Source organism: Grampus griseus (genome assembly GCF_964374135.1).
Source record: "Grampus griseus genome assembly, chromosome: 7".
Lineage (NCBI taxonomy): Eukaryota > Metazoa > Chordata > Mammalia > Artiodactyla > Delphinidae > Grampus > Grampus griseus.
The window spans coordinates 72,792,626-72,820,363 of record NC_139001.1 but is presented as its reverse complement, the minus strand read 5'-3'; the positions used below and the strand labels follow the sequence as shown (position 1 = coordinate 72,820,363).

At 37.5% G+C, this 27,738-nt stretch overlaps 1 protein-coding gene across 1 annotated transcript in view; it reads right to left on the bottom strand.

The window, feature by feature from the left end:
- The window catches only part of CCDC148 (coiled-coil domain containing 148), a gene marked incomplete at both ends in the record, with an annotated part of 273,810 nt that overhangs the window by 65,617 nt on the left and 180,455 nt on the right, over positions 1–27,738 (bottom strand). Inside the window, 1 exon segment of the mRNA XM_082659036.1 lies at positions 2,047–2,187. Coding sequence (XP_082515162.1) covers positions 2,047–2,187 — 141 coding nt within the window.

Sequence of the window (27,738 nt, the reverse complement as noted above, 5' to 3'; positions counted from 1 at the left end):
TCTGTATTTTAAACTTTTTTTCTAAATGTAAGAAATAATTTTTAAAAGAAAATAAATAAAATAAAATATATGCCTCGGGCCCATACACTTTCAAGAGGTTGACCATGAATTTGGCTTAGAGCTTAATTATTCCTTCCATCACTGTTTGTTTTGTTGTTGTTGTTTTGGTGTCAGGCCAAATTTCAAGCCAAATGTCAATAGCTTATCTGCAAGCTAATAAAGGTCTCTCTCTCATCTTTCAAAACACCTTTCTCTCATTTCCAGAAATCTAAGAGACTGAGGAGAAAACAGCAAGCAGTCTGTCTATCCATTCCTGTATAACCATGCCAATTCCCCAACTCAAATTTAATTTAACAATGAAATGCACTTACTTCAATTCTCAATATTTGAGTTACTAATTTGTGTATTCTTTCACTGTCTTTGTAAGTTCCCAGAAAGCGGAACTGTATCTAAATCTCTTTATATGGCACTTAAAATGACACTACATGCAAACAAATGCTTAAAAATACGGTACTTTTCATGATCATACTAATTCATAGAGAGGAAGGGCATGAAAGGTGCCCAGGTAGATGACAAATCTCTAAGGATATGTAGTTTCATAATAGTTAATAATTGTTAAGTTTTCCCACAGAGATGTGTATAGTTCACCTATGTTATTTGAAACATGATTGATATTTATGAGTTTCTCTCTTGATGGGGACTTGATGAAACCACCCAACTTCCTTAGAAGTTAGACTGTTAATTATGTCTTCTTTGCAGCTTACTTTGTCAAAAATCATATAACTTCTCTACGTGTTGTTTTTTACACATGCTGACTCTACACCAATTTGCTGATATAAGAGCACAAAACAAGCAAGAATAATGGCAACTGAAGTATAAAGTGCAGAAATCTGACTTCTAGCTAAAAAACCATAGTGCCTTTTTTTTCCCCTCATGTTTAATTTTAAAGGAAAAACTTCTAGACAAGAGTTTCATAAACCTGGTTGACCATATAAAGTATCAATTGTGTTCACAAAAGCAAAAATTTACTCATCAAGGACTGTGAATTAGTCATTCTTAACACTTTAAGCAACTCCAAAAGAAAACATTTTACATATCATGCAGATCAAGCCAATACAGGTGTACAGGTTAATGGAAGTTCCTTTCATTATGTTATAGAGTTGATCATAAATTGCCTTTTGTGAATCATTTCCACAGAAGTCATAAAATCTTAAAGAAAAATATTTTTTACTGTAAATTCTATCACTTTTGTGGTGTGGAAAAACAAAATATCTAAACAAATATCCCATATATTTTTTAAAAATCTCCTCTGAATATGTTTTACTTTCCACAGGTTGTCAGAAATCATTTTAAAGCTGTTAATAAGTGTTTTGGGGAATTCCCAGGTGGTCCAGTGGTTAGGACTCCACGCTTCCACTGCAGAGGGCATGGGTTCAACCCCTGGTTGGGGAACTAAGATTCCGCAAGCTGCATGGCACAGCCAAAAAAAAAAAAAATTAAAAAAAATAAGTGTTTTTATTAATATTTTGAAGGTTGGGAAACAAATGTTCGTTCAAAAGTAGATGATGAATTTGTATCAATATGAAAAACCAAACAATCTAACACATAATAAATCAAGAAGTAAATTCTTTAAAGGGTCTTTTGGTATTCTATGAATTGTACTGACCCCAGTATAATGTATTTTCCCAATAAGGACATCTTTTGATAGTCATTTGCTGTACTGCAGTCAACCAAAATGGTACCCCAGTACCTCTGGTTTTGCCACGCCCCTATTTAGTACACGATTTAACAACAATCACAAACCCTATCTTTTCTTTATCTACAGCATCTCTTCTAATCACATGTACTTGTGCTTGTGAAGGTCAATAAAGTGGGTTCTCCTCCATGTCTTTGAAGCTCAAATATATTTAAGCAAGACTCCACTAGAACCTTATGAATCTTTCTAAGAACTGCTTATGAGGATTCCATGCCAAACACCAAGGTCAATCAAATCTCAATCAGGCAATTAAACATTCATTCACACATTCACAGCAACAGTATAAATACTTTTTTTTTCTTCTCTTCTCTTTGTAACAATTCCTTCTTCTTCCACTGTTTCTCTTTCTCCTCTTCCTTTTCTCTCCTTCTGGCAGAAATTTCCATTTCCAGTCTTGCTACCTCTTCCTGGTGGGCTCGCCACTGAAGAACCTGAAATAGAAATTCATTCCAATAACTATACACACTCAAGTGATTTCACAGATCACAAGGAGACTAGGTTCTGAATCAAGCAGATGTCAAAGATTTTCCAAGTACACATTAAAATTCTGTGTGCACATGAGCGTGTGATGTATGTGCAAGATGTGTGTGTGTTAGTATTAAAAGGAGAAAGCAACTTTAAAATCACCTCATTCAGAGATTCTTCACTTGGATTCATGGAATGAAATCCTAAAGAGTCCGTGAACTGACTTCAAAGGATCTGTGAATTCTCATAAGTATTATGGGAAAGTTTTGTGTTTTTGCACAGCTGTGATTTTCTGGAACAATAGTTCCAGTTTCTGGTCAACAGTTTTCAAATGGTCCTAATATCCTAAAATTTTTAAGAACTACTGATATATTTCATCCTGATTTTTGTAAGTGAATAAAATGAGCCTGAATGAAGATGAAAAAACTGTTAAGACATTTAAAAGAAATTTCTGGGTACTGACAGGTGTTACTGGTAGAAGTATAATTGGCACAGCACTTCTAGAGGACACTGGGCAATATGTAAATACGTATCACAAGAGAAAACATGCATAGTCTTTGACCCACAACCCCACTTTGGGGAAGTTATTCAAAGAAGACAATCAACTGGACAAGTGCACAAAAATGTACCCATGAGGAATATTCACTGCAGTTCTGCTTAAACAGAAAAACTGGAAAGCGTCTAAGTGTCTGGCAACAAGAGATAGCTTAAATTAATTATGGTATCGTCATACAATGACTGCCATTGAAAAAGGATCTATATTTCCATATTCATCAACATAGAAAATATCCACAACATATTATTAGATGCAAAAAAGCAGGTGCAAAACCACATTTATAGTATGATCTCATTAATATAAATTATCATCTATGTATCTACACATAGAAAGAGATTTGGAAGGAGGTTTACCAAAACAATAATAATTGTTATCTCTGAATAGTAGCATTTCATGGAATTTTAAAAATTTATCCTTAAGCCTTTCTATGCCAAGTGACATTTTTACAATAAACATGTATTATCTTTGTAAGCAGTAAACCAATGAAACTAACAAAATAAAAACAAACACATGTTCCATGTACACACGTAGCTAACGAAGCAGAGAGAAGGGAGATGGAGAGGTATGCAGAAATTTTTTTTGGAAAAGGAAGAAACTAGCATTCTCAGTTTAATACCTCTTTGCCTTACATATTTGATATAAGCATGACTCATTATGGTAATATATAAAGTGAAAATTGAATAAATAAAATATCATAGAAATATGATGAGCTAAAATGACTAAATAGTTAAGCTCTTTTTGCACTTTCATTATTCAAAGTTTATTTTCTAAAAATATATTTTGCTCTATTTATCAAAATAACCAAGGAAATTCAGACCCCTGATTTTCAAGCACACTTAGGTTTCCCCATCTACTGCTTATCTTGGCCGTATTTATCTTCTTGTTTTGAACCCTGTTCCTAGAATAAGATCATCTATGCCTTCTGTCCTGACCTCCTACTTCCCAACTATTCCTTTCTGTACCCACCTTCCATCTGCAACATGCTATATCAAAATCAAGTGTCCTATCAAGTGCTACCAGGGATCACTCTCCTGAATACCTAAAGGATAGTTTTCGGTCCCTCTTTCCTTAACCTCATGGTTGGTACTTAACCCTGTCAACCATCTCTTCATGTTTAAAACTCTTTCCTTCCTTGGCTATAACACTGTTCTCCCCTGCTTCTCCACCAATGAATACTACCTCTTCTCTTCTTCCTGCTTCTTGTGTCTACCCTATACGCAACTCTATTGCTATCCTTTCTCAACCTCAGCCTCTCTCTGTTCGTTATCTGATGTACTCATCCTCTCCTATGAGTTAACCTATCACTTCTGTTGGTCTGACTCTAAAATGTACAATAGCAACTCTGCATTTTTGTCTGCAATCCCATCCTAACAAATGCTTAAAGACTTTGCTGTATGTATGTGCACCCAAAACACAACATTTCCAAAATTAAACTTGACTTCTTTAACTTTGCCATAGCTTCACACCAAGTCCTGTGCATCTGCCTCTTCTTTCAAACAATCTTGTTTGTTCTGTGAAACCACAAGTATCTCTGTAGTTTCCATTTTTATTACTATGTACATCTATCAACATGACTAATTCTTTACATTTTACCTATTACTTGAACAATCTTATATTTCTTAAGCTCAGATGGGCTTTTAGTTATAACAAATCAGCTTCTAGACTACTGAATTTCCCTAAGCCACTTTGCTGTAATTTCCTAGTCCATCCAAAGTCTATGTGCCAAATGTATTTAGAACAATACCAGAAAGCTCATGGGGTGATGTCAATTTCTCCAAATATGACCTAAATAATTTAGCTTTCTCACTTCCAACCAATGCCCTACTTTAACCTAGCTAATGTATAATCTCTAGGTAGGTTTTTTCCTGTGCCTTTCCTTATACCACCATTCTTGTCCTTAGCCTCATGGCGTGACCGAAACTATTCCCCCACCTGAAATGCCCTCTGTTCCCCCCTATTTCATAAAGTGCTTCTTGGTCCACCATGTGTCTCACATTTTCGATGAAACATTCTCCAACCCACACTCATCTCTCTTTTATTTCACTTACCATATGATAACTGTTCTCTAATCATTTTGAGCATAATGTTTCTATTTTCATTTAGAGCAGAGTCCATGATATATACATATTTTGTTTTCCCCTTATACTGTCTAGCAGAGTGCTAGCACATCATAGGTGCTCAATTAGTACCTATTTAATTTACCAAAATAACATTTTAAAGTGGAACCAAATAAATAAAAATAAATGATAGCATGAGAATATACCATATTGTAACACATAATGAAATAATGGATCCTCGTTCATGATCATCAATTGCTACTAAAAACTTCATTTTGACAGCTGATAGGAAACGTTATAATGGATGGATCAGGCTGACAACTGTTGAAAACGCTGAATAATCTTAACATCACAGAGAAACAAGCAGCCATTTTGGCATCCTGGTATAAGTATACAACATTCTCCTGAATCATTCTTGCCAAAATATGAAAATGAATATGATCAAATCTCTAAACCTATCTATCAGTTTACAGAAAATTCAGTCAATGGAAAAACACATTAAAGAACACTATGGGAATACAATCAGCAAAACTGAAATTTGAAAAACTTTCAAGGATTTAACAAATTACAAGGAAAAAAGAAGGAAGGGAAAATATGAGTTAAAAGAGATTTAAGAAACATTATCAGCCAAATGCAATATGTGGATAATATTTGGTTTCCGATTTGAATAAACCAAATGTAAAAAAATTTTGAAACAATTAGAGATATTTCAATATTGACTAATTAGTTGATACTATTATGGAAACTGTTAAAGCTTTTAGGTACGATCATAGTATGGTTATTTTTTTTAAAGAGTTTTTAATTTTAGAGATATATACTGAAATACATATGAAATGATATGATATTTGGGGATTTGCTAACTATTATCCAGTGGGCATGGGAGAGTACGTAAGGGTATTTGACTGATAAGCTGATAATTGTTGAAGTTGAGTAATGATAGATTTTGTATGTTTTTACATTTTTCCATACTAAAATTTTTGTAAAAAAACAAAATAAACCATAAAATATATGTCCAAAGAGATTTGTATAATAAAAGACTGTAGTCTCAAGGTTCTCAGACAATGAGACCAGAGATGCAGTGAACTAATGTAAAGAAAAATAGCATACATTCATCCTTTCCAAGTACTGAGACTATTTCTATAAATTTCAGTTGAAAGAAGTTTGTGTTTTGAAACTAGTCTTATCACCTTTTGATTTAAGACTAATTTATGGGAATTATCATTGAATGACCTCTGCACATGTGATGTCATATGATTTATGAAGCCAAATATAAGCAAACACTTATAACTGGTCAAGATTTCTGTTTAAAAAGGTAAGTATAGCAAGAAAATAACCAGATCAATAAAACTCAGGTAACCCAGTTTATCCAATTTACCCAATTGCCCTCCTTGTCATTTGCAAGTCTAAATGATGTTTCTCCTATTCTCCAGAAAAGATAAGATTATGGTAGTTTTTAAAATGGGGCACACACCATAAATCATGAAACAAATGCAAGTTTAGCAATCACAAAAGAACACTACCACAGTGGCAGTCAGGAGCGCATTATAAGGAAAGCATTATTTAGATTATTAACTACAGGACATTTTCCCAGTTCTTTAGTTAATACAGTCTTTGAATGAAACCTTAACCTAACAGAGAACAAATGAAGTTTAAAATATGTTCATCTGTTGCAAATAATAAATTAAGGATTTAAAATGAAAATGGTTAGTACTATTACATGTATCCCTTGCTCTTAATGTAAAAGTTAAATGGTTCAAGGGAAATTAATTAACATACATATTTTCAGGGTGAATAAAGTACTAGAAAAACACAAAATGAAACCCATGAAAACTTCAAAGGCAATAGTGGAAATTAACATCAAGGCAACAATATTAACACAATTTTACATCAAAATTGAAAGCTTTGAAAATAACTCTAAGTCGCGATGCAGTATAAAGGAAATGAGTATTGAACTGCTGGTCAGAATACCAGCTTTTTTGTATTCTCTCTGCCACTAACGGACAACAATGTTACTTTGAGCAAATGGCTAACCTAGTTTTCTTGCATGTTAAAGGAGAGGACTGGATCAGGTGAGTTCTATACTTTCTTTAAGTCCTAATATTCTGATTCTATTTTATATTTTCCTTACATAGAGAGACCACAATATGGCATGCTCTGCAATTGTCTTCTTCAAGCAAAATGAATTGCAATGAGGAACGTTAGTGTTTTATAAGCCTGTTAAATAATAACAGACAATTAAACATTAATTGTGAATTCTATCTGCCATTATTTATGGACCATTGTATCATGTGTGTTGTTTTATATGGGAAAAGTACCATTGACCAGTGCCTGTAACTGATGATTATAAAATATTAAAAACTGCCATATATGAGGCTTATTGTGTGCCAGGCCTATGCTTTATAAAGGCATTAAGCACATGGTGTGAAGTAATCCTTGAAACAAGCAAGCTATCTTCTTCACGCTTCATCTGGCTAACTTCTCCCTATCCTACTCAGCCCTAAGCTTAGTCATCATTTGCTCCAGGAAGCCTTCCCTAAGTTACCATGTTCAGGTCAGCTGCCTCTTCCCTACTTCCCTACTTCCCTAGCACGTTGTCCCTCTCCTGTATTACAGCACACATCAGCATGGAACCATGTGGATTTGCCTATATCTCACACTTGGCTACAAACTTCTTAAGGGCAGGGACCAGATTTGTTTTATTCATGGGCTCTCTCCAGAGCCTTGCATGGCATCTGGCACACAGTAAGGGTTCAAGAAATACTTGTTGGTAAATGCATGGAAAAGTCTCTGAGACTATGCCTGTCAGTTAGATTGACAGTATTTCCCTTTCTCCCCACTGGATTGGTCTTTGGAAAGAAAGGTACCCTCTTCAGACATGCTACCATTTTCTGATTCTTCCACCCTGTGATGACGGATCCTTGCTTTCCTGGTTATAGCTGTTTCCAGGATTCCCAAGCTCCACCTCTGATTGCCTCAGGGAAAATATCCAGAAAACCTTGTCAGGATTTTCAACAATGAATTCCTATTTCTAGCAATGTTAGAGGACGTGTCCAAAAAAGTGTCAAGCAAATCCTTTTCTGTCTTCTCCTTAAATGTTTCTATAAGCTTCTAAATTCAGTTCAGCTGAGTAAACTTCAAATTTTCATTTTATTAAATCTTCAACAGTGTGATAGTTCCATTAAATTTTGCACATGTCCCACCATTTTTCAATATTACTTAACTAAGCATTTTTATCTAATGTGTTCCATTTATGTTTAAACTCCACTCATGAAATACAGTACCTGTGATTTCACATACATTATTAAAGCTTTCTATACTCTCCTTAGCATTTTTGCTTAGCAGAAAGATTTGGCTTTTCCTCTTGGTTTCACAATTGTCCCTTGGTTTCTTGGGTGACTTCATAAGTGCATTATTTATTTTGCAGTACGCGGGCCTCTCACTGCTGCGGCCTCTCCCGTCGCGGAGCACAGGCTCTGGACGCGCAGGCTCAGCGGCCATGGCCCACGGGCCCAGCCGCTCTGCGGCACGTGGGATCCTCCCGGACCGGGGCACGAACCCGCGTCTCCCGCATCGGCAGGCGGGCTCCCAACCACTGCGCCACCAGGGAAGCCCCATAAGTGCATTTTTTATCACCTCTCTTTGATAACTACTTTCCATTTTCTGTGACTTTTTATCAGTCGTTTACAGAATCTCAATGATTATGCACTATTATCTTGACTGTTTCATGTCCTTTTGTTTTCAAATAAAATCTTGCAAAGTTTCATTTCATTGGGTCCCAGAGAGTCTTAACCTTAGTGTAAAACAAGACTTGCAGAGGAAGAAACAAACTAAATGTTAATAAGTAGAAAACTATCAACATATATTTTTTCCTAAGGGACAAAAGTTACAAACCTATCAGTCTCTTTTATTTACGAAGCTGACAAAGCCAGATTGTATAATGGAGACAGAAAATGGGGTTAACAGTCAGGAAATCACTTGCCTGCTGGCTATGAGATCTAGGGAAATCATTTCCCATTTCTGGACCTCAAATCCTCTTTGAAAAATGAAAACTAAATCGGTTTTTCAAACAAAGGGTTACAATACATTAGTGGATAATGAAATAAATTTTATGGATGGGAACTAGCATTTCTTTATGGAAGAAAATATCACAGAGCATCTCATGTCATTACAGTAATGCTGTTTCAAGAAATTTTAATTTCCATTGTGTGTATGCATCTGTGTGTGTGTGTGTGTTGTGTGTGTATTCATTTGTGATGTAAAATACATTTCTCACTGTAGGTCACAGTGAAAGAAGCTTGAAAAACACAGCAGGATGTTCTCTATAATCGCTTCCAATGCTGAGATTCTATGGCTCTCTGATATAAAGACCAAAGCTACTGTGTTGCCATCATTAAGCCACAGGCCTTATTCCTTCTATAATACAATCAACCCAGAAGCATGATGAGAGAACCCAGATTTTGAAGTCAGAAACCTTGAGTCCTACCCCTGTGACTTATTAATAGTATTCCCTGGGGTACATTGTTCAACCACCTGTAACTCCGGAATAATGTAAAATGGGATAACAATGACACACACCTTACAGGACTGCTGTGCAAATACCATCAATGTGCACAAGCCAGAAACTCAGGAATCATCCTGACACTGTCTGTCCCTGACGCTCCACATCTAATCCATTACCAAGTCCTGCAGACTGTGCATCCAACTATCACTTGCACCCACATTCGATTCTATCTTCAGGGCTCCCATCCTAGAGCTACCCAGATATATCCTGCATCCACTCTGGTTTCATTCCCTGCCCACCCCCCTATCTCACTTCCTACACTTTCAATGGTTTCCAGCACTCTTGGGATGAAGTCTGAACTCCGAACTATGGACTACAAGACCTCTAGGGTTTGGCCCTGCCTATGTCTGCAGCCCCAACTCCTAACCTCATACCAATCACAGACTCACCCTCTTGCTCCAGGAGCCCTGGCCATCATCCAGCCCCTAAACAAGCCACATTTCCTCCAGCTACATGGATGTTGAACATGCCATTTCCTTTGCTTGGAATGCTCCTCCCCTCCTCTTTGCCTCATCTACACATTTTCCTAACCAATACTTAGTCCCAGATTTCAGCTCCAGTGTCTGTCAGGGAAGCCTTACCCACCCACCCTATAGGAGATAAAGCCCTCTAGCTCCATGCTCCCATATCATTGTTTACTTTTTCTTCAATGTACTTATCACAGTTTGAAATCAGACATTCAGTCCTGTGATTACATTACCAGTGTCTGTTACCCCACTAGACTGTGATCTCTATGAAGAAGGGACCATATCTGATTGGCTCACCATGGTATCTCCAGTGCCTTACACACCACCTGACACCTAATAGATGCTCAATAAATACATCTGAATGGGTGAATAAATGAGATAAGAAAGCATAAGTGCTACACAGATGTTTACTATATTCCTGGATTGCTGCAATTGCTTTCTAGCTGACTTTCCTGACTTCAGTGTCATTTCGATTCAACCCATTCAGTAGATACTTGTCTATTGGATTTTCACATATTTTTGCTCCCTTACACATGATTCTAATAGCAGTGGCTTTGCATTTGCCACCATTTCAAGTGGCTCCTATGGCCATTTATTTATTTGGACATCACCTTATTCAAAGGAGGACTCAATCTTTTAAGGCATATGTGAACTTGACCTCACGCATATGACTTTATTTCTTATTACTCCCCAGAGCAAATAGGCCAGACCTTCCTCTTCCTCCTGTCTCTTCCTCTCTTCTCTACTGCTACACACCCATGTTTATCTCTGTCACTGGCCTTTGCCCAAGAAGCCCTCACTCCTGCTCATCTGTCCTTCAAGGTCATTCAGGGCCCCTTCCTAATGACTTCTCCACCATTTGTCAATCCAATCTCTGATGTGCATCCTTGATAGTGTCTACAAATAGATGACATCCAAGCACTCTTTAACTACCTTGCTTTATTTTCATTCCACTTATCACTATATAAAATTACATTATTACCCTAAGATTTCTCAACAAAAGGAGAATTTTTTTCTTTCTCTTATATCTATATGAGATGATGGACAGCTAAACCTATTGTTTAGCTATTGTCATCATTTCCAATAAATGTAAATCAAACCATCGTGCTGTACACCTTAAACTTATACAGTGAGGTATGTCAATTATTTCTCAATAAAACTGGAAAATATTATATTATTGATCAGTTGATTTATTTTCTTATCATTGTTTCTCACTATACTTAAACTCCATGACAGCAGAGACTTGGCCTTCTTTACTTTCTAACCCCACTCCTGGAACAGTGCCTCACCCAAAGTAGGTGCTTAATGAATATTTCTTGGTTGAATGAGTAAGAATGGCTCTCATCAAAAAGCTAAGAATTAATGAGTGTTGGAGAGGACGTGGAGAAAAGGGAACCCTTGTACACTGGTGGTGGGAATGTAAATTGGTGCAGCCACTACGGAAAACAGTATGGAGGTTCCCAAAAGATTAAAAATAGAACTTTCATACAATCCAGCAATTCCACTTCTGGGTATTTACCCAAAGGAAATGAAATCACTATCTTGAAAGATATCTATACCCCCAACTTTATTGCAGCTTTATTTAAAATAGCTGAGATGTGGAAACAACCCAAGTGTCCACTGACAGATGAATGGATAAAGAAAATGTGGTACACAAATACAATGGAATATTATTCAGCCATAAAAAAGAAGGAAAACCCTGCCATTTCCAACAACATGGATAGACCTTGAGAGCATTATGATAAGTGAAACAAGTCGACAGAGAAAGACAAATACTGTATGATCTCACTTACATGTGGAATCTAAAACAAAAAACAAACCCAAAAATAAACTTTCAGATACAGAGAACAGATTGGCAGTTGCCAGAGACAGTGGCAGGGGGTGGGGAGTGTCAAAATGGGTGAAGGGGGTCAAAAGGCACAAAATTCCAGTTATAAGATAAGTCCTAGGGATATAATGTACAGCATAGTGACTATAGTTAACAATAATGTATTGTATGTTTGAAAACTGCTGAGAGGGTTAATCTTAAGAGCTCTCATCACAAGAGAAAAAAATAGTAATTACATGGGGTAGTGAATGTTACCTAAACTTATTGTGATAATCATTTCGTGCAATATATACATACTTCAAATCACTATACTGTATGCCTAAAATTAACACAAAATTATGTCAATTATATCTCAGATTTTAAAAAAGAAAGAAAAAAGGTTTTGTTAATTAGCCATTTCACATACATATCCCAGTTCTCAACTAGATTATATGCTTCTTATATTCTGAGGTCAAAGTTTAGACAATTTTTGTAATCTACAAAATCAACTACAATGCTAAATTCATAGAAGGTACTCTGTAAAAGTCATTATTAAAGATATCTGTGATCTAACAAACATCTTGCAAGAAAGCTGAGACAACTTTCTGCTGAGCCCTAAGTTTAATTTCAGTATCAGGGATTTTTCACAAAGCCACCAACCCCAGAAATGACTACACTTTTGATTCTGCAATTGGAGCTTTCTTATCTTGAGCTATGGTTAAAAATAAAATACAAATAAAATATTTAGCACATTTGCCTAATTAATGCAAGTGAAATAGATTACAGAAAGGATGACTTATCTAGAATCCTTTCCTATACTTAGGATGGTATGCTGTCTATAGGGAGAAAGAGGGAGATATGTATTATATAATGTAAATAAGTATTAGCAAACTATTTTTAAATTCATAGGTTTATACTAGCATAACCATACACCTCAAATCTCTGATATTTTTCCCTTAGAGTTATTATTTTAATGAATAAAACCTTAAGAGAAATGCTCATAGATCAGTAACCACTGGAATAGACTTTTTTTTTATGAGAATAAGATAATTTTGGAGCTATGAAATGGAGACCACTGCTGAGAACAAAAATTAAGGAAAGTGATTATACAGTGTGATAAAAAATGATTACAGTTTATGGATTTCCTTAACTCATAGGACCCAAATAGGAAGCCATCAATGAGAATACTTTTCTTACTTATCAACACAGTTCTTTCTAGATATAGCACAGAATCAACAACAGATAATTTAAAGAACTTGGCAATACTTTTAATCTCTTCACACAAACTCATTACATCTTACTTATAAAGGGGGGCCAAGAAGAGAAGTGGAGATCACAAGAAGATTAACTGGGAAAAATCATAAAGTGACTTCCATTATCATCAGCAAAACCTCCCTTCACTTAGTATGTTATTCAGCAATAAATATTTCAAACTAGATATAGTGCATATTGATTTATGCGTATTGCCTGAATGCCTTCCTGCAGAAAGAACAATCAGAACATATCAGAAAAAATAAGCAATATCTTCCTAGGGGAAAAATAAAAGCAATAGGAAAAAAGGGAGAAAGGGAAGATAAAAGGTAAGATGAAAAATTAAGGAAACATTATATGCATGCAAAGGGGGCTCACTCAGATGATTCCCAAAAATGCGAATGGAAGTTACAGACATCAATTCCCTGAGCATGCACAAGATGATAAATCCTGTCACCTTGAACTTTTTCCAAATAGATACTAAGAAAGAGGCAGGATGCTATACTGATATTACAATATGTTCGTGGAGATGGGAAATCTTATTCTTTTCCATAAAGTCTTGGTAAACCTCTGAAATGAATGTTCTGAGCAGATAAAAAACTAGAACAATCTGCATTATTTTGAATTCATTTGTTTTATGTTCAAGATTGAACCAGTTTTGCTTCTAAATGACAACTCCACTGCAGCTCATTTATAAGTTCTTCCAATTTCCCCAACCTTCTAATTACTTATTCTGTATACATTTCTTGAAGGAATAGCTATGACCCCTTATAAAAAATTATATACTATTCAGCCAAGGAGACAACTCTGTCCTAATCCATAAAAACATATTAAACAGAAGATATAAAGCATGATGGTGTGAATCTAACTGCTACTTATGCCAGGAGATTTAGACATTTGAATTTGGTCTTTTAAGTCTATGTTCTACTGCAAATTTCCTGCGTATAGATAATTACTCCCAGCTAGAAAAAAGATCCTATCTGTCATTACAGAGCTAATGTAACTGACCAATAATTCTATTCATCATTATGTGCAAATGTCTTGGGGATTTTTTACATTTAAAACTGTTTTGCCTCTGGTGTTCCCAGGCTTTCTTTTTTGGTTCTTTCCTTTCCACTCAGCCCATTGGGCCTCCAGTACCATGAATGTGGTCACAACGCCCAATTCCATGGCTCTAGATCCATATTTCCAACTGCCAACTGGGTAGTCCACAGCCCTCTAAAAGCAATACATTCAAAGACAGAATCACTATCCTTCCTTCAGAACCTGTATTCCCTATCCAGGTTGATGGCATCATAGATCATCACCCCATTGCCCAAGCCAAGAGCCACTCTAGACTCCTTTCTCTCCAGTACCCTTCCCATTCTGTCACTAAATCCTCCTTAATATGTCTAGACTCCTTTATGACACCTCCAGCCCCAAAGCTACTAAGTTCAGTTAAACTTTCATCATCCTTTCCTAGACTTTGAGAATTAGTCCTAACTGGACTCCCCACTTTCAGATTTATCCCATGTCAATCCATCCTCCACATCATGCCTGAAAAATTCTTTTATAGTGAAAAATCTGATATTACTCCACTGCCTCAAGCCTTTCAATGGCTCTCCATTGTCTCCAGCAGAGGCATAAGTTCAAATATCTGTTGGGGCCAGGCAAATATCAAAAGCAAGGAAAGGGGGCTGGGTGTAAGACACCCAAGTGGTAGTAGGGACTGGACCCAGATGGACAGGCACATGCTCCACCCAAAGGCACCTAAGGAAGGCAGTTGCTTTTGACTCTCACCAGTTGTTGCCACATAGAAATGCAGGGTCCAGATAACCAGATATTCCAATTCTTCAAGAGAATCTGGAAGTCTGGATTTGTATGCACATTTTCCAATATTTTAATGTTGAAAATACCCACATTTTTAAAAACAAATATATGAAGCCCCAATTTCATATTTAGGCTATCAGTTTTCAACTTCTCATCTACCAGATAGAATTCAAACTCTTAGCATGACATATCATTTCCCCCATTATCTATCAAAGAATATTCTTTCTTTACCCTCCCTATACCCAAACCATACTACTTGCACCTATAACAAACTACATGCAATTCTTTAAACATGCCATGCTGTTTTAGTTCCCCATGCCTTTGAATAATCTTTCCTACTTCTGAAATACCCTGATCCCCGACCCAACTCTTGTTTTAGTAGGAAATTGTTATTCACTTTTCCAGTCTTAGCTCAAGCATCTCTTTCTCTGGAAAGTCTTCCTGGATCCAGTCACGATAAGACAATTATCTTTGGTGTCACCACCACCTCTAGGACATAACCATATGACTCACCAGTCCTACTGGTATGTATCCAAGTGAATTAATAGAATTACTATAAAATTAATCTCACTAAATTGAAATCATTTATTTTAAAGTTGCCTCCTCTATCAGACAAGGGACCTCTTTTAGAGCAAAGACTTATTTCAGCTTTTTACATCTATTCTCAGCCCACAGCCTATTTAGTAAATACATAATAGTATTAGAACTAAATAGGAGATAAGAGACTTGTGCCATTTTCCCCAGTTGATAACAAAGTATTAATAATAGGAAAACAAGATCTTCACTGACGTCTGAAAGAACTAAATTTTGCTTTCATATAAGTAGAACAGCTTCAGCTTTAACTGAAAAATACTTTAACCTGCCTCTTCTCCTAGGCTGGTCAGTCCTTCACTCGTTATGCAGTGGCTTCAGGCCTATTTACTGTCTCTTGACCCTGTAAGTTTTGCCTTTTCCAGTTTTATATAAAAGGGATTATACAGCAGTAGTCTTTGGGCTTGGCTTCTTTCACTTAGCATAACGCACCTGAGATTCACCCATGTTGTTGCACGTACAGAAGTTGATTCCTTTGTGTTGTTGGGAAACATTCTGTTGCGTGGATGCACCACAGATTGTTTATCCACCCACTAGTTTTAGGACATTTGGGTTGTTTCCAGTTTTTGGCGATTACAATTAAGCTGTTTATAAACATTTGCTGCAGGTTTTTGTATAAACATAAGTTTTCATTTCATTCAGATACATACGCAGTAGGATTGCTGAGTCATATGGTTAAGCGTAAGTTTAACTTTATAATTGTCAAACTATTTTTTCAAAGTGGCTGTACCATCCTGCAGTTCCGTCAGTAACGTATGAGAGTTCCAGTTGCTTCACCTTCTCACTGGAACATGATATTGTCAGATTTCTGGATAGTCAGGTTTTGGGGGGGAGTATGAGTGGTTGAAGCCATTCTAACAGAAGTGTAGCAGTTTTTCATTGTGGTTTCAGTTTGCCTGACCTCTTCTAAATCATTTTTTCTTCACTCTTCTTTATTAGTTGCTATTATCAGACATCTCTCTGTCCCACCTCATACCCTCTTGGCCAACCATTTGACTGTAGCTGTTGTGGCAACCAGCTGCTCACAGGTAGGACCTGAAAGCAGCTCAACCTCACCTCACTTCTACCATGTATCTCACACTTTCTGCCCCATGGCTTCTCTGTCCCCACCTCACATGTGAAATATGTGTAAAAACCTTCTCGTTCTGATGCATGTGTAAACCTAGAAAGGCAAGAAAGTTTACACTCTAATGGACAACTCTTGACCAATGGTGAATTGAAGCTGGTGAATACATACTCCTCCCCTTGGAAGGATAGTTCCATTCCTTGGAAGAATAGTTCTAAGACATTTTCTCTATGGTGCCTCACAAGATTCCTCAGTAGAAATGAACACAGACTAACATTATGTTGCCCACAGTGGTGATCAGCAAAATAATAATATATCCTAGGCATGGCTTTCCCTCCTTTCTTGTTTGACTCCTTCAAAGCCCCTACTTTTCTTCCTTGAGTTCACTTTCCAAAATAAATTACCTGCACACAAGCCCTTATCTTGGTTCCTGCCTTAGGTGGTATACAGGCTAAGTCACCTTTGGAAAGTATCTCAGCTCAAAGGGGAAGTAAATAACAGAACAGAGCAGAACCTATGCTGCTACTCTCCATAAAGGACACATTTTTTTTCCTCTTTGGTGAGTACTATATTTAGGCATGTCTTCTAGCATGAGATATAAGACTGCAAAGTTATATGACTAAACTGTTGGATTTTTAATACTTAAATGTCTCTTTAATTAGAACCTTAAGGAGATATATGAAGATAGTATTTTAAATTTATTGAAAACAATAAAATATTAATGTCAACTTGTTAAACATTAATACTTATTTTCAGTTTTTAAAATATTTTTTCTATTTTTTAAAATTAATCAATTAATTTATTTTTGGCTGCGTTGGGTCTTCGTTGCTGCGCGCAGACTTCCTCTAGCTGCGGTGAGAGGAGTCTGCTCTTCGTTGCGGTGCACGGGCTTCTCATTGCAGTGGCTTCTCTTGTTGCGTAGCACGGGCTCTAGGTGCACGGACTTGAGTAGTTGTGGCACGTGGGCTTCAGTAGTTGTGGCACATGGGCTCAGTAGTTATGGCTCCGAGCTCTAGAGCGCAGGCTCAGTAGTTGTGGCACATGGGCTTAGTTGCTCTGCGGCATGTGGGATCTTCCCATGCCAGGGCTCGAACCCGTGTCCCCTACAATGGCAGGTGGATTCTTAACCACTGCGCCACCAGGGAAGTCCCAAAACATTAATACTTAACTTTTATTCTTCACTAAAGTAATTTTTAAATTTGCATTTTACTTGCACATTTTGTGACAGAGCCTCATTGGAGTGACATGGAAAACTACTGAGGTGGCTTGCCTAGGTGTAGTCTCTTACTCGAGGGAGCTTTACTCTGTACAAGGGTTCACACCAGGTCTGGAGAGAGGACATGAGTGACAGTGACTCTTGTGTCATTTAGAACAGAAGCAAATAACAAAGGAATGGATTACTTTATTTTATACGAGGAACAGTGTCCTTGATCCTGATAACTCTAGGTTACTAAAGCTATACTCAAGTGTCTCCAATAAAGCTTACCTCTAAGAAATGTCCATAGAGGGAACTATTAATAGGTAAACTTGGGATCTTGTAAAGGTTTGTATTATTATTATCGTGTTTGACAACAGATATCACTTTTCTGGTTGTGCATACAAAAGTTTTGTTAGCAAGCAGAAAAAATCTAGTCTATTCAGAAGGATAGATTTCTCAATTTTCTTGATGACAATACAGGTATAACTCAACTCTCTGGCACGTATACATTACATATATGTGCTGATTACATCTATGGGCACTCTTTGTGTGGTGTTCTTTTTCCTATTGTGGAAGCACCCTTAGTATTTTCATAAAAGGTAAAAGGTGACATGTTGGTAGACAGAAGCCACATGTGTGTACTCTTAGAGGATAATCCTGGATTTCATTCACATAGATGAACGGTAGAGAAAAAGTTCCTGGGATAAATGAGCAATTCAGGTTGGATGTGATTTCAGATTAAAATGTTTAAGAGAAAATTATACAAATAACTGCTTAGTGTTTACAATAATCAAGCATTGTAAACATTTACAACATCCTGCCTTTGTGAAACAGATCTATCCTGTTTCAGCATAATCATCATCACCTTCACTTTCACCAACATTAATGATGCAGATTTTTAAAGTTAATAAGCTATTCTGAGGGTTTTATGTGTACTCTTCTAAATCTTTTAGATAATAATTCACCAGTATATGAGTAGCTTGCAATACATCTATTTCCTTATACTGAAATCAGATAAAATGTTGTCTGCTGACTATTTTCATTTAGGGATATAACTATCATTTAAACAACATGCCTTAAAACCAAACACAGTGATTTTGTCACAGAAGTAAATTGTTCGTCTTGCCTTCTGAGATGGCCCGCACCCTGTCTGTGGAGTGTGTTTCTCCCATGGCCCCTCTCACTTTCCGAGACGTCCCCATGCCCTGGGCCGCTCTCGCCTTTTGAGACAGACCTTATTCTGTCTATGGAATGTATATCCCTCTAAATAAATCCACTTCTTACCTAAAAAAAAAAAAGGTAAATTGTTCTTTTCGTTTCTCTGTTTCCCTAAACGCTCCAGATTAGAAAGCTCAGGCATCTTACATCCTCTTTGCCTCCCTATAGTAAATTAACTTCTATTAATTCATCCTTTGTTTTATTTGATTCTTCTTCTCCATTCCCTCTCCTCCTATCCAGGTTCAAAAGGCTAGGCTGATGCTCAGCTTGTTACTGGCAGGGCCAATTATCAGTGAGCTCTGAGGAGACATGAACATTACCTGACAACCTTAAATACAGCATTCCGAGAGGTTTTCCTAAGATTTATAGGGGAAATTTCTGGGGGAAGTACAAAGAGCTATAGCTCCACTTGAGACTTACGAATGATCTTGGAACAATCACAGGGACAAGCAGAGCATGTGCTAGAGATGGAGACAAATATATGGGTCCTAAATGCAAGTTGGTCTCCTTGATGGAGGAGAAGGCTTTGGTAATTCCTTTCTACACCTCTGGTTTATAAAGGTGAAGTATAGTTTTTGGATGAATGGAATAAATTATCCTTAAATGAAATTCAAAAAGAAAAAGAGTACAATTACTGCCCATTCTTTGGCAATTCTTATCTTTGACATAGATAAGAAAAAAGAGAAACTCTGTAATGCCTCAACTATATATCAGGCATGAAACTCCCCAGGCAAGGTGGACTCACACCTTCTGATGAAGCTGCAGAAGCCCTGCCCCAGAGAGTACAACACGTAGTGCTTGTGCCAGGATGGATGTGCCGTACTTATTGCAGAGGATGGGGCAGCTGAGTGCAAGTTCCATTTGGGAAATTAACCTTCCTGGAGTATCCAGTCAAGGTTCAAGGAGAGCTTGCCTAGAATCGGGCACCCCCCCCCCACACTTCTTCTCTTTCACTGGGAAAGAATGAAACAATAAAATCCAAAATGTACCTCTTGGACCTTAAAAACTTGTAATCACAAATTGAAGCCTTGGAGACACAAAAGGTAGATTAATTTTTTCTTCTAATTAAAGGTCATGACTTTGGAAGAGGCTGGAGAATGTGAGAAGTAAATAGCTGGCTCCGAAAAAGTATTAAGAAGATTTGCTTTCTGCACTGTAAGTTATGATTCTAGATTGGCAAGCTCCTAGATGAGCATTTTATAAAGATCAGGAAGAAAATTTTGGCCAGAGTCATATAGATCTGACATAGAAGATGTCAACCTAAAAGCAAATGAAGATGGGTAAAAAAAGTGTACATGATGGTGACAACAGGCATGGTATACAGAGACCAACAATGAAGGAGGTATTTGATGATTATCAGTAATAATTAACAATATAGCCCCAATGTACCCATACCTCTTCAACCTATGACTACAAATGAAGTCACATTAGCATTTGTGCCTGACTCCTCAGCCCACTGTAAAGTGTCCCCAAGTGTTTCTGGGGATTAACAGAGCGTGTACCAACAACTACATGTCTGACGGGCATTTGCTTCTCTCTTAGACCTCGGGGGAGGATCTGCCATCTCTACTTTGCATCCACTAAGTCCTCAGCTCTTACAGAGGCTCTTCTTAAATGTCACCACTGGTGCTTGCAAAGCTACCAAACTCTAGAGGTGCTAACTAGTCCTGCATTGCCTCTAGTCTTTAGTGCCACAGTGATTCTGGGTTCCTTACAGGAATGAGTCATGCTCATCACTACCTATTTCAAAGGACTCAGATGCAGTACCATCCCTCCATCATTACCTCTCATGCATTTGTCTCAGGCACCTGAATACGTGAATAGATACATGGCATAAAATTAGAGGATCTATTTAGGCTCATCAGGATCTACCTTGCTCCACTACCTCCTGAAAAATATGACAAGTCCCTTGGAGAGGATTCCAACCCCAGTCACTGGCTCTTTCTCAGAGAAGGAAATAGTGTTTTCTCTGCGGTTCCCTGGACCTTGCTCTGGGCTCAGACCCTAAGGTTGCTGGCTTCCATGGCTAAGTTCCAGGAGAGCAGTTACTCCAATATACAGATGACCCCATGCTAGGATTTATGAAGTCTTACACGGGACATCAAGATTTTAATGGACTATCCCTGGATGTCACTAGCCTCTGGATACAAATGAAGTCTAGGCTCTGACTATTCAACTTGTGATCCATGGACCAGCAGCATAGGCATCACCTGGGAGCTCATTAGAAAAGCATAGGCTCAGACTCTACCCCAGAATGAGCAGCTTCAGGAGATCTCCAGGTGATTCATGTTTATATTAAAGTATGAAAAGATAATATTATAAACTATATCACCAAATTTTGCCATTTTAGAAAATTACATCACTGACAGTAATACTGTTAAAGGATTAGAGTTGTGAATACACACATCCATCTGCATCTGCATCTGCAGCCCTCACAGTCACTGTGATTCTACTCACGGGTGTAAGCATCTGATCACTGTGTCTTCTGGTGGTGTTACACCCAAACATGTACACATTGAAATACATATTATGTTATACAAAATTATTTTCTTTCACTTCCCTTTTACATTATTGTTAGGATACTATATTGATTTTATTTTCAAGGTGTGTGTGTGCATGTTGATTGTATTTTCTATGGATTTCATTTTGGGAGAGTAAATGAGATATTATAGAATATTTGTTGCAAATAGGAGGCACTGGGTCTGAGGACAATGACAACCACTGCCAAGGGTCACAGGAAGTCTTTCATGGATTTTAAGCAGAGGAGTAACATGGTCAGATGTTTTGATTCAGCTAGATAATTCTGGAGGCTGTTTGGAAAACAGATTTAGGGTCATATGGCTGGTGTTAGAGGAATCAATATGGGCCACTGCGACTACAGTCCAGGTGAGTGTCAGGAGTGGCCACAGACTAGAAGAAAAACTGGACAGAAAGGATTCTCAGAAGCAAGGATGAAAGGATTTCAGGAAGAAAGGGGCAAGTCAATAGATTCAAATGTACTTATAGGAATTATGTAAATTAGTAGCTAGGTGGCCATAAAGAATGCATGCACAGCTGTGAACAAACAAAGCCAATTAACTTTGTCTTGGCGTAAGTGTTGGAGGGAAATGAACATGGAAAAGAAGAAAGAGCAAGAAATGTTTTATTGGCTTCCTCTGGGCAGCATTTCCCCTTTTATTCCTATGTCCCTGCAAATGATCCTGTAGCCTTTAGGAAATGGCATTGCTAAGAAACTGCAGAATGAATTCTAGTCCTAAATCAAATGCCAAATACATCACTTCTGGCAGGCCAATTTTCTGTGACTCAATGTTCTTATCCGTGGCTTAGGGATAATAATTTGTCCTCTCTCAGAAGATAGCTTTGGTGACAGAAAAATATATCTCAAAATACTTTGAAAATTAAGGAAGATAACTAAATTATGATTGTTTTACTGTTAGATTTAGACAATATAATAGGTTTCCATTCAGAGCATCTGTATGCACAAGTGGGAGCCACACCATTCATTTCTAGGTAGTAATTCGTTTTTTCCTTTCTCAAAAAAGAAAGAAAGAACTTTCTGATATTAACACTTCTCTATGGCTTCATACTAGGGAATTTATGTGAACAAAGGGGCCTAATAATTCTTTGACTTTTGAAGTCTCTTTTTTTCTAAAATCCCTGTCAATCTAATTTTATAATCAAAGTATATTCTTTGGAGACCTTTGATGACAGCTGGAGGTCAGAGTTACTGTTCATTATATTTACTCAAAGTATTTTGTAAAAGATTCTTGATAAGGAAATTTTAAACTGAAAAAAATCTCTGGAGAAATGATTACTCTAGGGAAGTGTAAGTAGTCATGATGACTCTGAGCATAGTCTGGTGAGCATTTTGCTGGCAACGGAAGTTCCAGACAGAATCACCCACCTACTCCATCAGCAGTACTTGTCAGTACCGAAAAAAGTTTAGAGCCTGAGCATCTATTCACTTCAAAATTAAAGAACTGCCATTATACATATAGATTCCTTGACAGGCTCTCTTTTTATAGAAATAAATGTCTAATATCTCTTTTTCAAAAAGTAAATTGACTTAGTTAAATAAAAGGATGAACATGTTAAATTGCGATATTTAGTTATAAATTATTTATCTGACTTGAAGCTCTCCAAAAGTCTTATCAGGCCAGGATGAGGCACTAGAAATTTACTGAGTTTCTGTTCAAAACAGCCGCATTCTGCCACTGAGCCAACTTTAAGACTGAACATAAAGTTTTATATTAGGTGAGCTGAAACCCCATTCAGACACACAAAATGGCATTTCCATTATCACTGGAGAAGACTTCTCTCAGCTGTATGAAATACTGTGAGAGATTGGTTCAAGATGGCGGAGTAGAAAGACATGAACTCACTCCCTCTTGCGAGAGCACCGGAATCACAACTAACTGCTGAGCAAAAGTCAACAGGAAGACACTGGAACTCACCAAAAAAGATACCCCACATCCAAAGACAAAGGAGAAGCCACAATGAGACGGCAGAAGGGGCACAATCACAATAAAATCAAATCTCATAACCGCTGGGTGGGTGACTCACAAACTGGAAAACAATTATACCACAGAAGCCCAGCCACTGCAGTGAAGGTTCTAAGCCCCACATCAGGCTTCACAACCTGGGGGTCCAGCAACATGAGGAACAATTCCCAGAGAATTAGACTTTGACGGCTAGCGGGATTTGATTGTAGCCCTTTGACAGGACTGGAGGAAACAGAGACTTCACTCTTGGAGGGCACACACAAAGTAGTGTGTGCATCAGCACCCAGGGGCAAGGAGCAATGACCCCATAGGAGACTGAACCAGACCTACCGGCTGGTAATGGAGGGTCTCCTGCAGAGGCGGGGGTGGCTGTGGCTCACCACAGGGACGGAAATGCTGGCAGCGGAAATTCTGGGAAGTGCTCCTTGGCATGAGCCTTCCCGGAGTCCACCATTAGCCCCACCAAAGAGCCTGTAGCCTTCAGTGCTGGGTCACTTCAGGCCAAACAACCAACAGGGAGGAAACTCAGCCCCACACAACAAAAGACAAGTGGATTAAAGTTTTACTGAGCTCTGCCCACCAGAGCAACACCCAGCTCTACCCACCACCAGTCCCTCCGATCAAGAAGCTTGCACAAGCCTCTTAGATAGCCACATCCACCAGAGGTTAGACAGCAGAAGCAAGATGAACTACAATCCTGCAGCCTGTGGAATGAAAACCACATTCACAGATAGACAAAATGAAAAGGCAGGGGACTATGTCCCAGATGAAGGAACAAGATAAAACCCCAGAAAAACAACTAAATGAAGTGGAGATAGGCAACCTTCCAGAAAAAGAATTCAGAATAATGATAGTGAAGATGATCCAGGACCTCAGAAAAGGAATGGAAGCAAAGATCAAGAAGATGCAAGAAATGCTTAACAAAGACCTAGAAGACTTAAAGAACAAACACCTAGAAGAATGAAAGAACAAACAAGCAGAGATGAATAATACAATAACTGAAATGAAAAATACACTAGAAGGAATCAATAGCAGAATAACTGAGGCAGAAGAATGGAGAAGTTACCCAGAAGACAGAATGGTGGAATTCACGGCCATGGAAAGAATAAAGAAAAAAGAATGAAAAGAAATGAAGACAGTCTAAGAGACCTCTGGGACAATATTAAATACACCAACATTTGCATTATAGGGTCCCAGAAGGAGAAGAGAGAAAGGACCTGAGAAAATATTTAAACAGATTATAGTCAAAAACTTCCTTAACATGGGAAATGAAATAGACACCCAAGTCCAGGAAGCCCAGAGAGTCCCAGGCAAGATAAACCCAAGAAGAAACACACTGAGACACACAGTAATCAAACTGACAAAAATTAAACATGAAGAAAAATTATTAAAAGCAACAAGGGAAAAAAGACAAATAACGTAAAAGGGAACTCTCATAAGATTAACACCTGATTTCTCAGCAGAAACTATACAAGCCTGAAAGGAGTAGCACAATATACTTAAAGTAATGAAGGGAAAGGACCTACAACCAAGATTACTCTACCTGGTAAGATCTCACTCAGATTCAACAGAGAAATCAAAAGCTTTACAGACAAGCAAAAGCTAAGAGAATTCAGCACCACCAAACCAGCTCTACAACAAATGCTAAAGGAACTTCTCTAAGTGGGAAACACAAGAGAAGAAAAGGACCTACAAAAACAAACCCAACACAATTAAGAAAACAGTAATAGGAACATACATATCGATAATTACCTTGAATGTCAATGGATTAAATGCCCCACCAAAAGAAACAGACTGGCTGAATGGATACAAAAATGAGACCTATATATATGCTGTCTACAAGAGACCCACTTCAGACCTAGGGACATATACAGACTGAAAGTGAGGGGATGGAAAAAGATATTCCATGCAAATGGAAATCAAAAGAAAGCTGGAGTAGCAATAGTCATATCTGAAAAAATAGACTTTAAAATAAAGAATGTTACAAGAGGCAAAGAAAGACACTACATAATGATCAAGGGATCAATCCAAAAAGAAGATATAATAATTATAAATATATATGCACACAACATAGAAGCACCCTGATACATAAGGCAAATGTTTACAGCTATAAAAGAGGAAATAGACAGTAACACAATAGTTGGGGATTTTAACACCTCACATACACCAATGGACAGATCATCCAGACAGAAAATTCATAAGGAAACACAAGCTTTAAATGACACAACAGACCAGATAAATGTAATTGATATTTATAGGACATTCCATCCAAAAACAGCAGATTACAGTTTCTTCTCAAGTGCACACGGAACATTCTCCAGGACAGATCACATCTTGGGTCACAAATCAAGCCTCGGTAAATTTAAGAAAACTGAAATCACATGAAGCATGTTTTCTGACCACAACACTATGAGATTAGAAATGAATTACAGGGGGAAAAAAACATAAAAACCACAAACATATGGACGCTAAACAATACGTTACTAAATAACCAAGAGATCACTGAAGAAATCAAAAAAGAAATCAAATACTACCTAGAGACAAATGACAATGAAAACACGATGATCCAAAACCTATGGGATACAGTCAAAGCAGTTCTAAGAGGAAAGTTTACAGCAATACAATCCTACCTCAAGAAACAAGAAAAATCGCAAATAAACAATCTAACCTTACACTTGAAGCAACAAAAGAAAGAAGAACAAACAAAACCCAAAATTAGAACAAATGAAACCCAGAAGGAAAGAAATCATAAAGATCAGAGAAGAAATAAATGAAATAGAAACAAAGAAAACAACAAAAAGATCAATAAAACTAAAAGCTGGTTCTGTGAGAAGATAAACAAAACTGACAAACCTTTAGCCGGACTCATCAAGAAAAAGAGGGAGGACTTCCCTGGTGGCACAGTGGTTAAGAATCCACCTGCCAGTGCAGGGGACATGACTTTGAGCACTGGTCCGGGAAGATCCCACATGATGCGCAGCAATGAAGCCCATGTGCCACAACTACTGAGCCAGCACTCTAGAGCCCACAAGCCACAACTACTGAGCATGTGTTCCACACCTACTGAAGCCCGCGTACCTACAGCCTGTGCTTCTCAACAAGAGAAGCTACCGCAATGAGAAGCCCGCGCACCGCAACAAAGAGTAGCCCCCACTTGCCACAACTAGAGAGAGCCCGCGCTCAGCAACAAAGACCAAATGCAGTCAAAAATAAATAAATGAATAAATAAATTTATAAAAAGAAAAGAGGGAGAGGACTCAAATTAATAAAATTAGAAATGAAAAAGGAGAAGTTAGGATGGACACCACAGAAATACAAAGCATCCAAAGAGACTACTACAACTCTATGCCAATAAAATGGACAAGCTGGAAGAAATGGACAAACTCTTAGAAAGGTGTAACCTTACAAGACTGAACCAGGAAGAAATAGAAAATATGAACAGACCAATCACAAGTAATGAAATTGAAACTGTGATGAAAAATCTTCCAACAAAGAGAAGTCCAGGGAAAGATGGCTTCACAGGTGAATTCTATCAAACATTTAGAGAAGAGCTAACACCCATCCTTCTCAAACTCTACCAAAACATTGCAGAGGAAGGAACACTCCCAAACTCATTCTACGAGGCCACCATCACCCTGATTCCAAAACCAGACAAAGATGCTACAAAAAAAGAAAATTACAGGCCAATATCACTAGATGAATATAGATGCAAAAATAGTCAACAAAATACTAGCTAACAGAATCCAACAACACATTAAAAGGATCATACAACATGATCAAGTGGGATTTATCCCAGGGAGGCAAGGATTCTTCAATATATGCAAATCAATCAATGTGATACACCATATTAACAAATTGAAGAATAAAAACCATATGATCATCTCAATAGATGCAGAAAAAGCTTCTGACAACATTCAACACTGATTTATGATAAAAAATCTCCAGAAAGTGGGCAGAAAGGGAACCTACCTCAACATAATAAATGCCATACGCAACAAACCCACAGCAAGCATCATTTCAATGGTGAAAAACTGAAAGCATTTCCTGTAAGATCAGGAACAACACAAGGATGTCCCCTCTTGCCAGTATTATTCAACATAGTTTTGGAAGTCCTAGCCATGGTAATCAGAGAAGAAAAAGAAATAAAAGGAATATGAATTGGAAAGGAAGAAGTAAAATTGTCACTGCAGGTGACATGATACCATATATAGATAATCCTAAAGATGCCACCAGAAAACTACTAGACCTAATCAATGAATTTAGTAAAGCTGCAGGATACAAAATTAATGCACAGAAATCTCTTGCATTCCTATACACTAACAACAAAAGATCAGAAAGAGAAATTAAGGAAACACTCCCATTCACCACTGCAACAAAAAGAATAAAATACCTAGGAATAAACCTACCTAAGGAGGTAAAAGACCTGTAACTCAG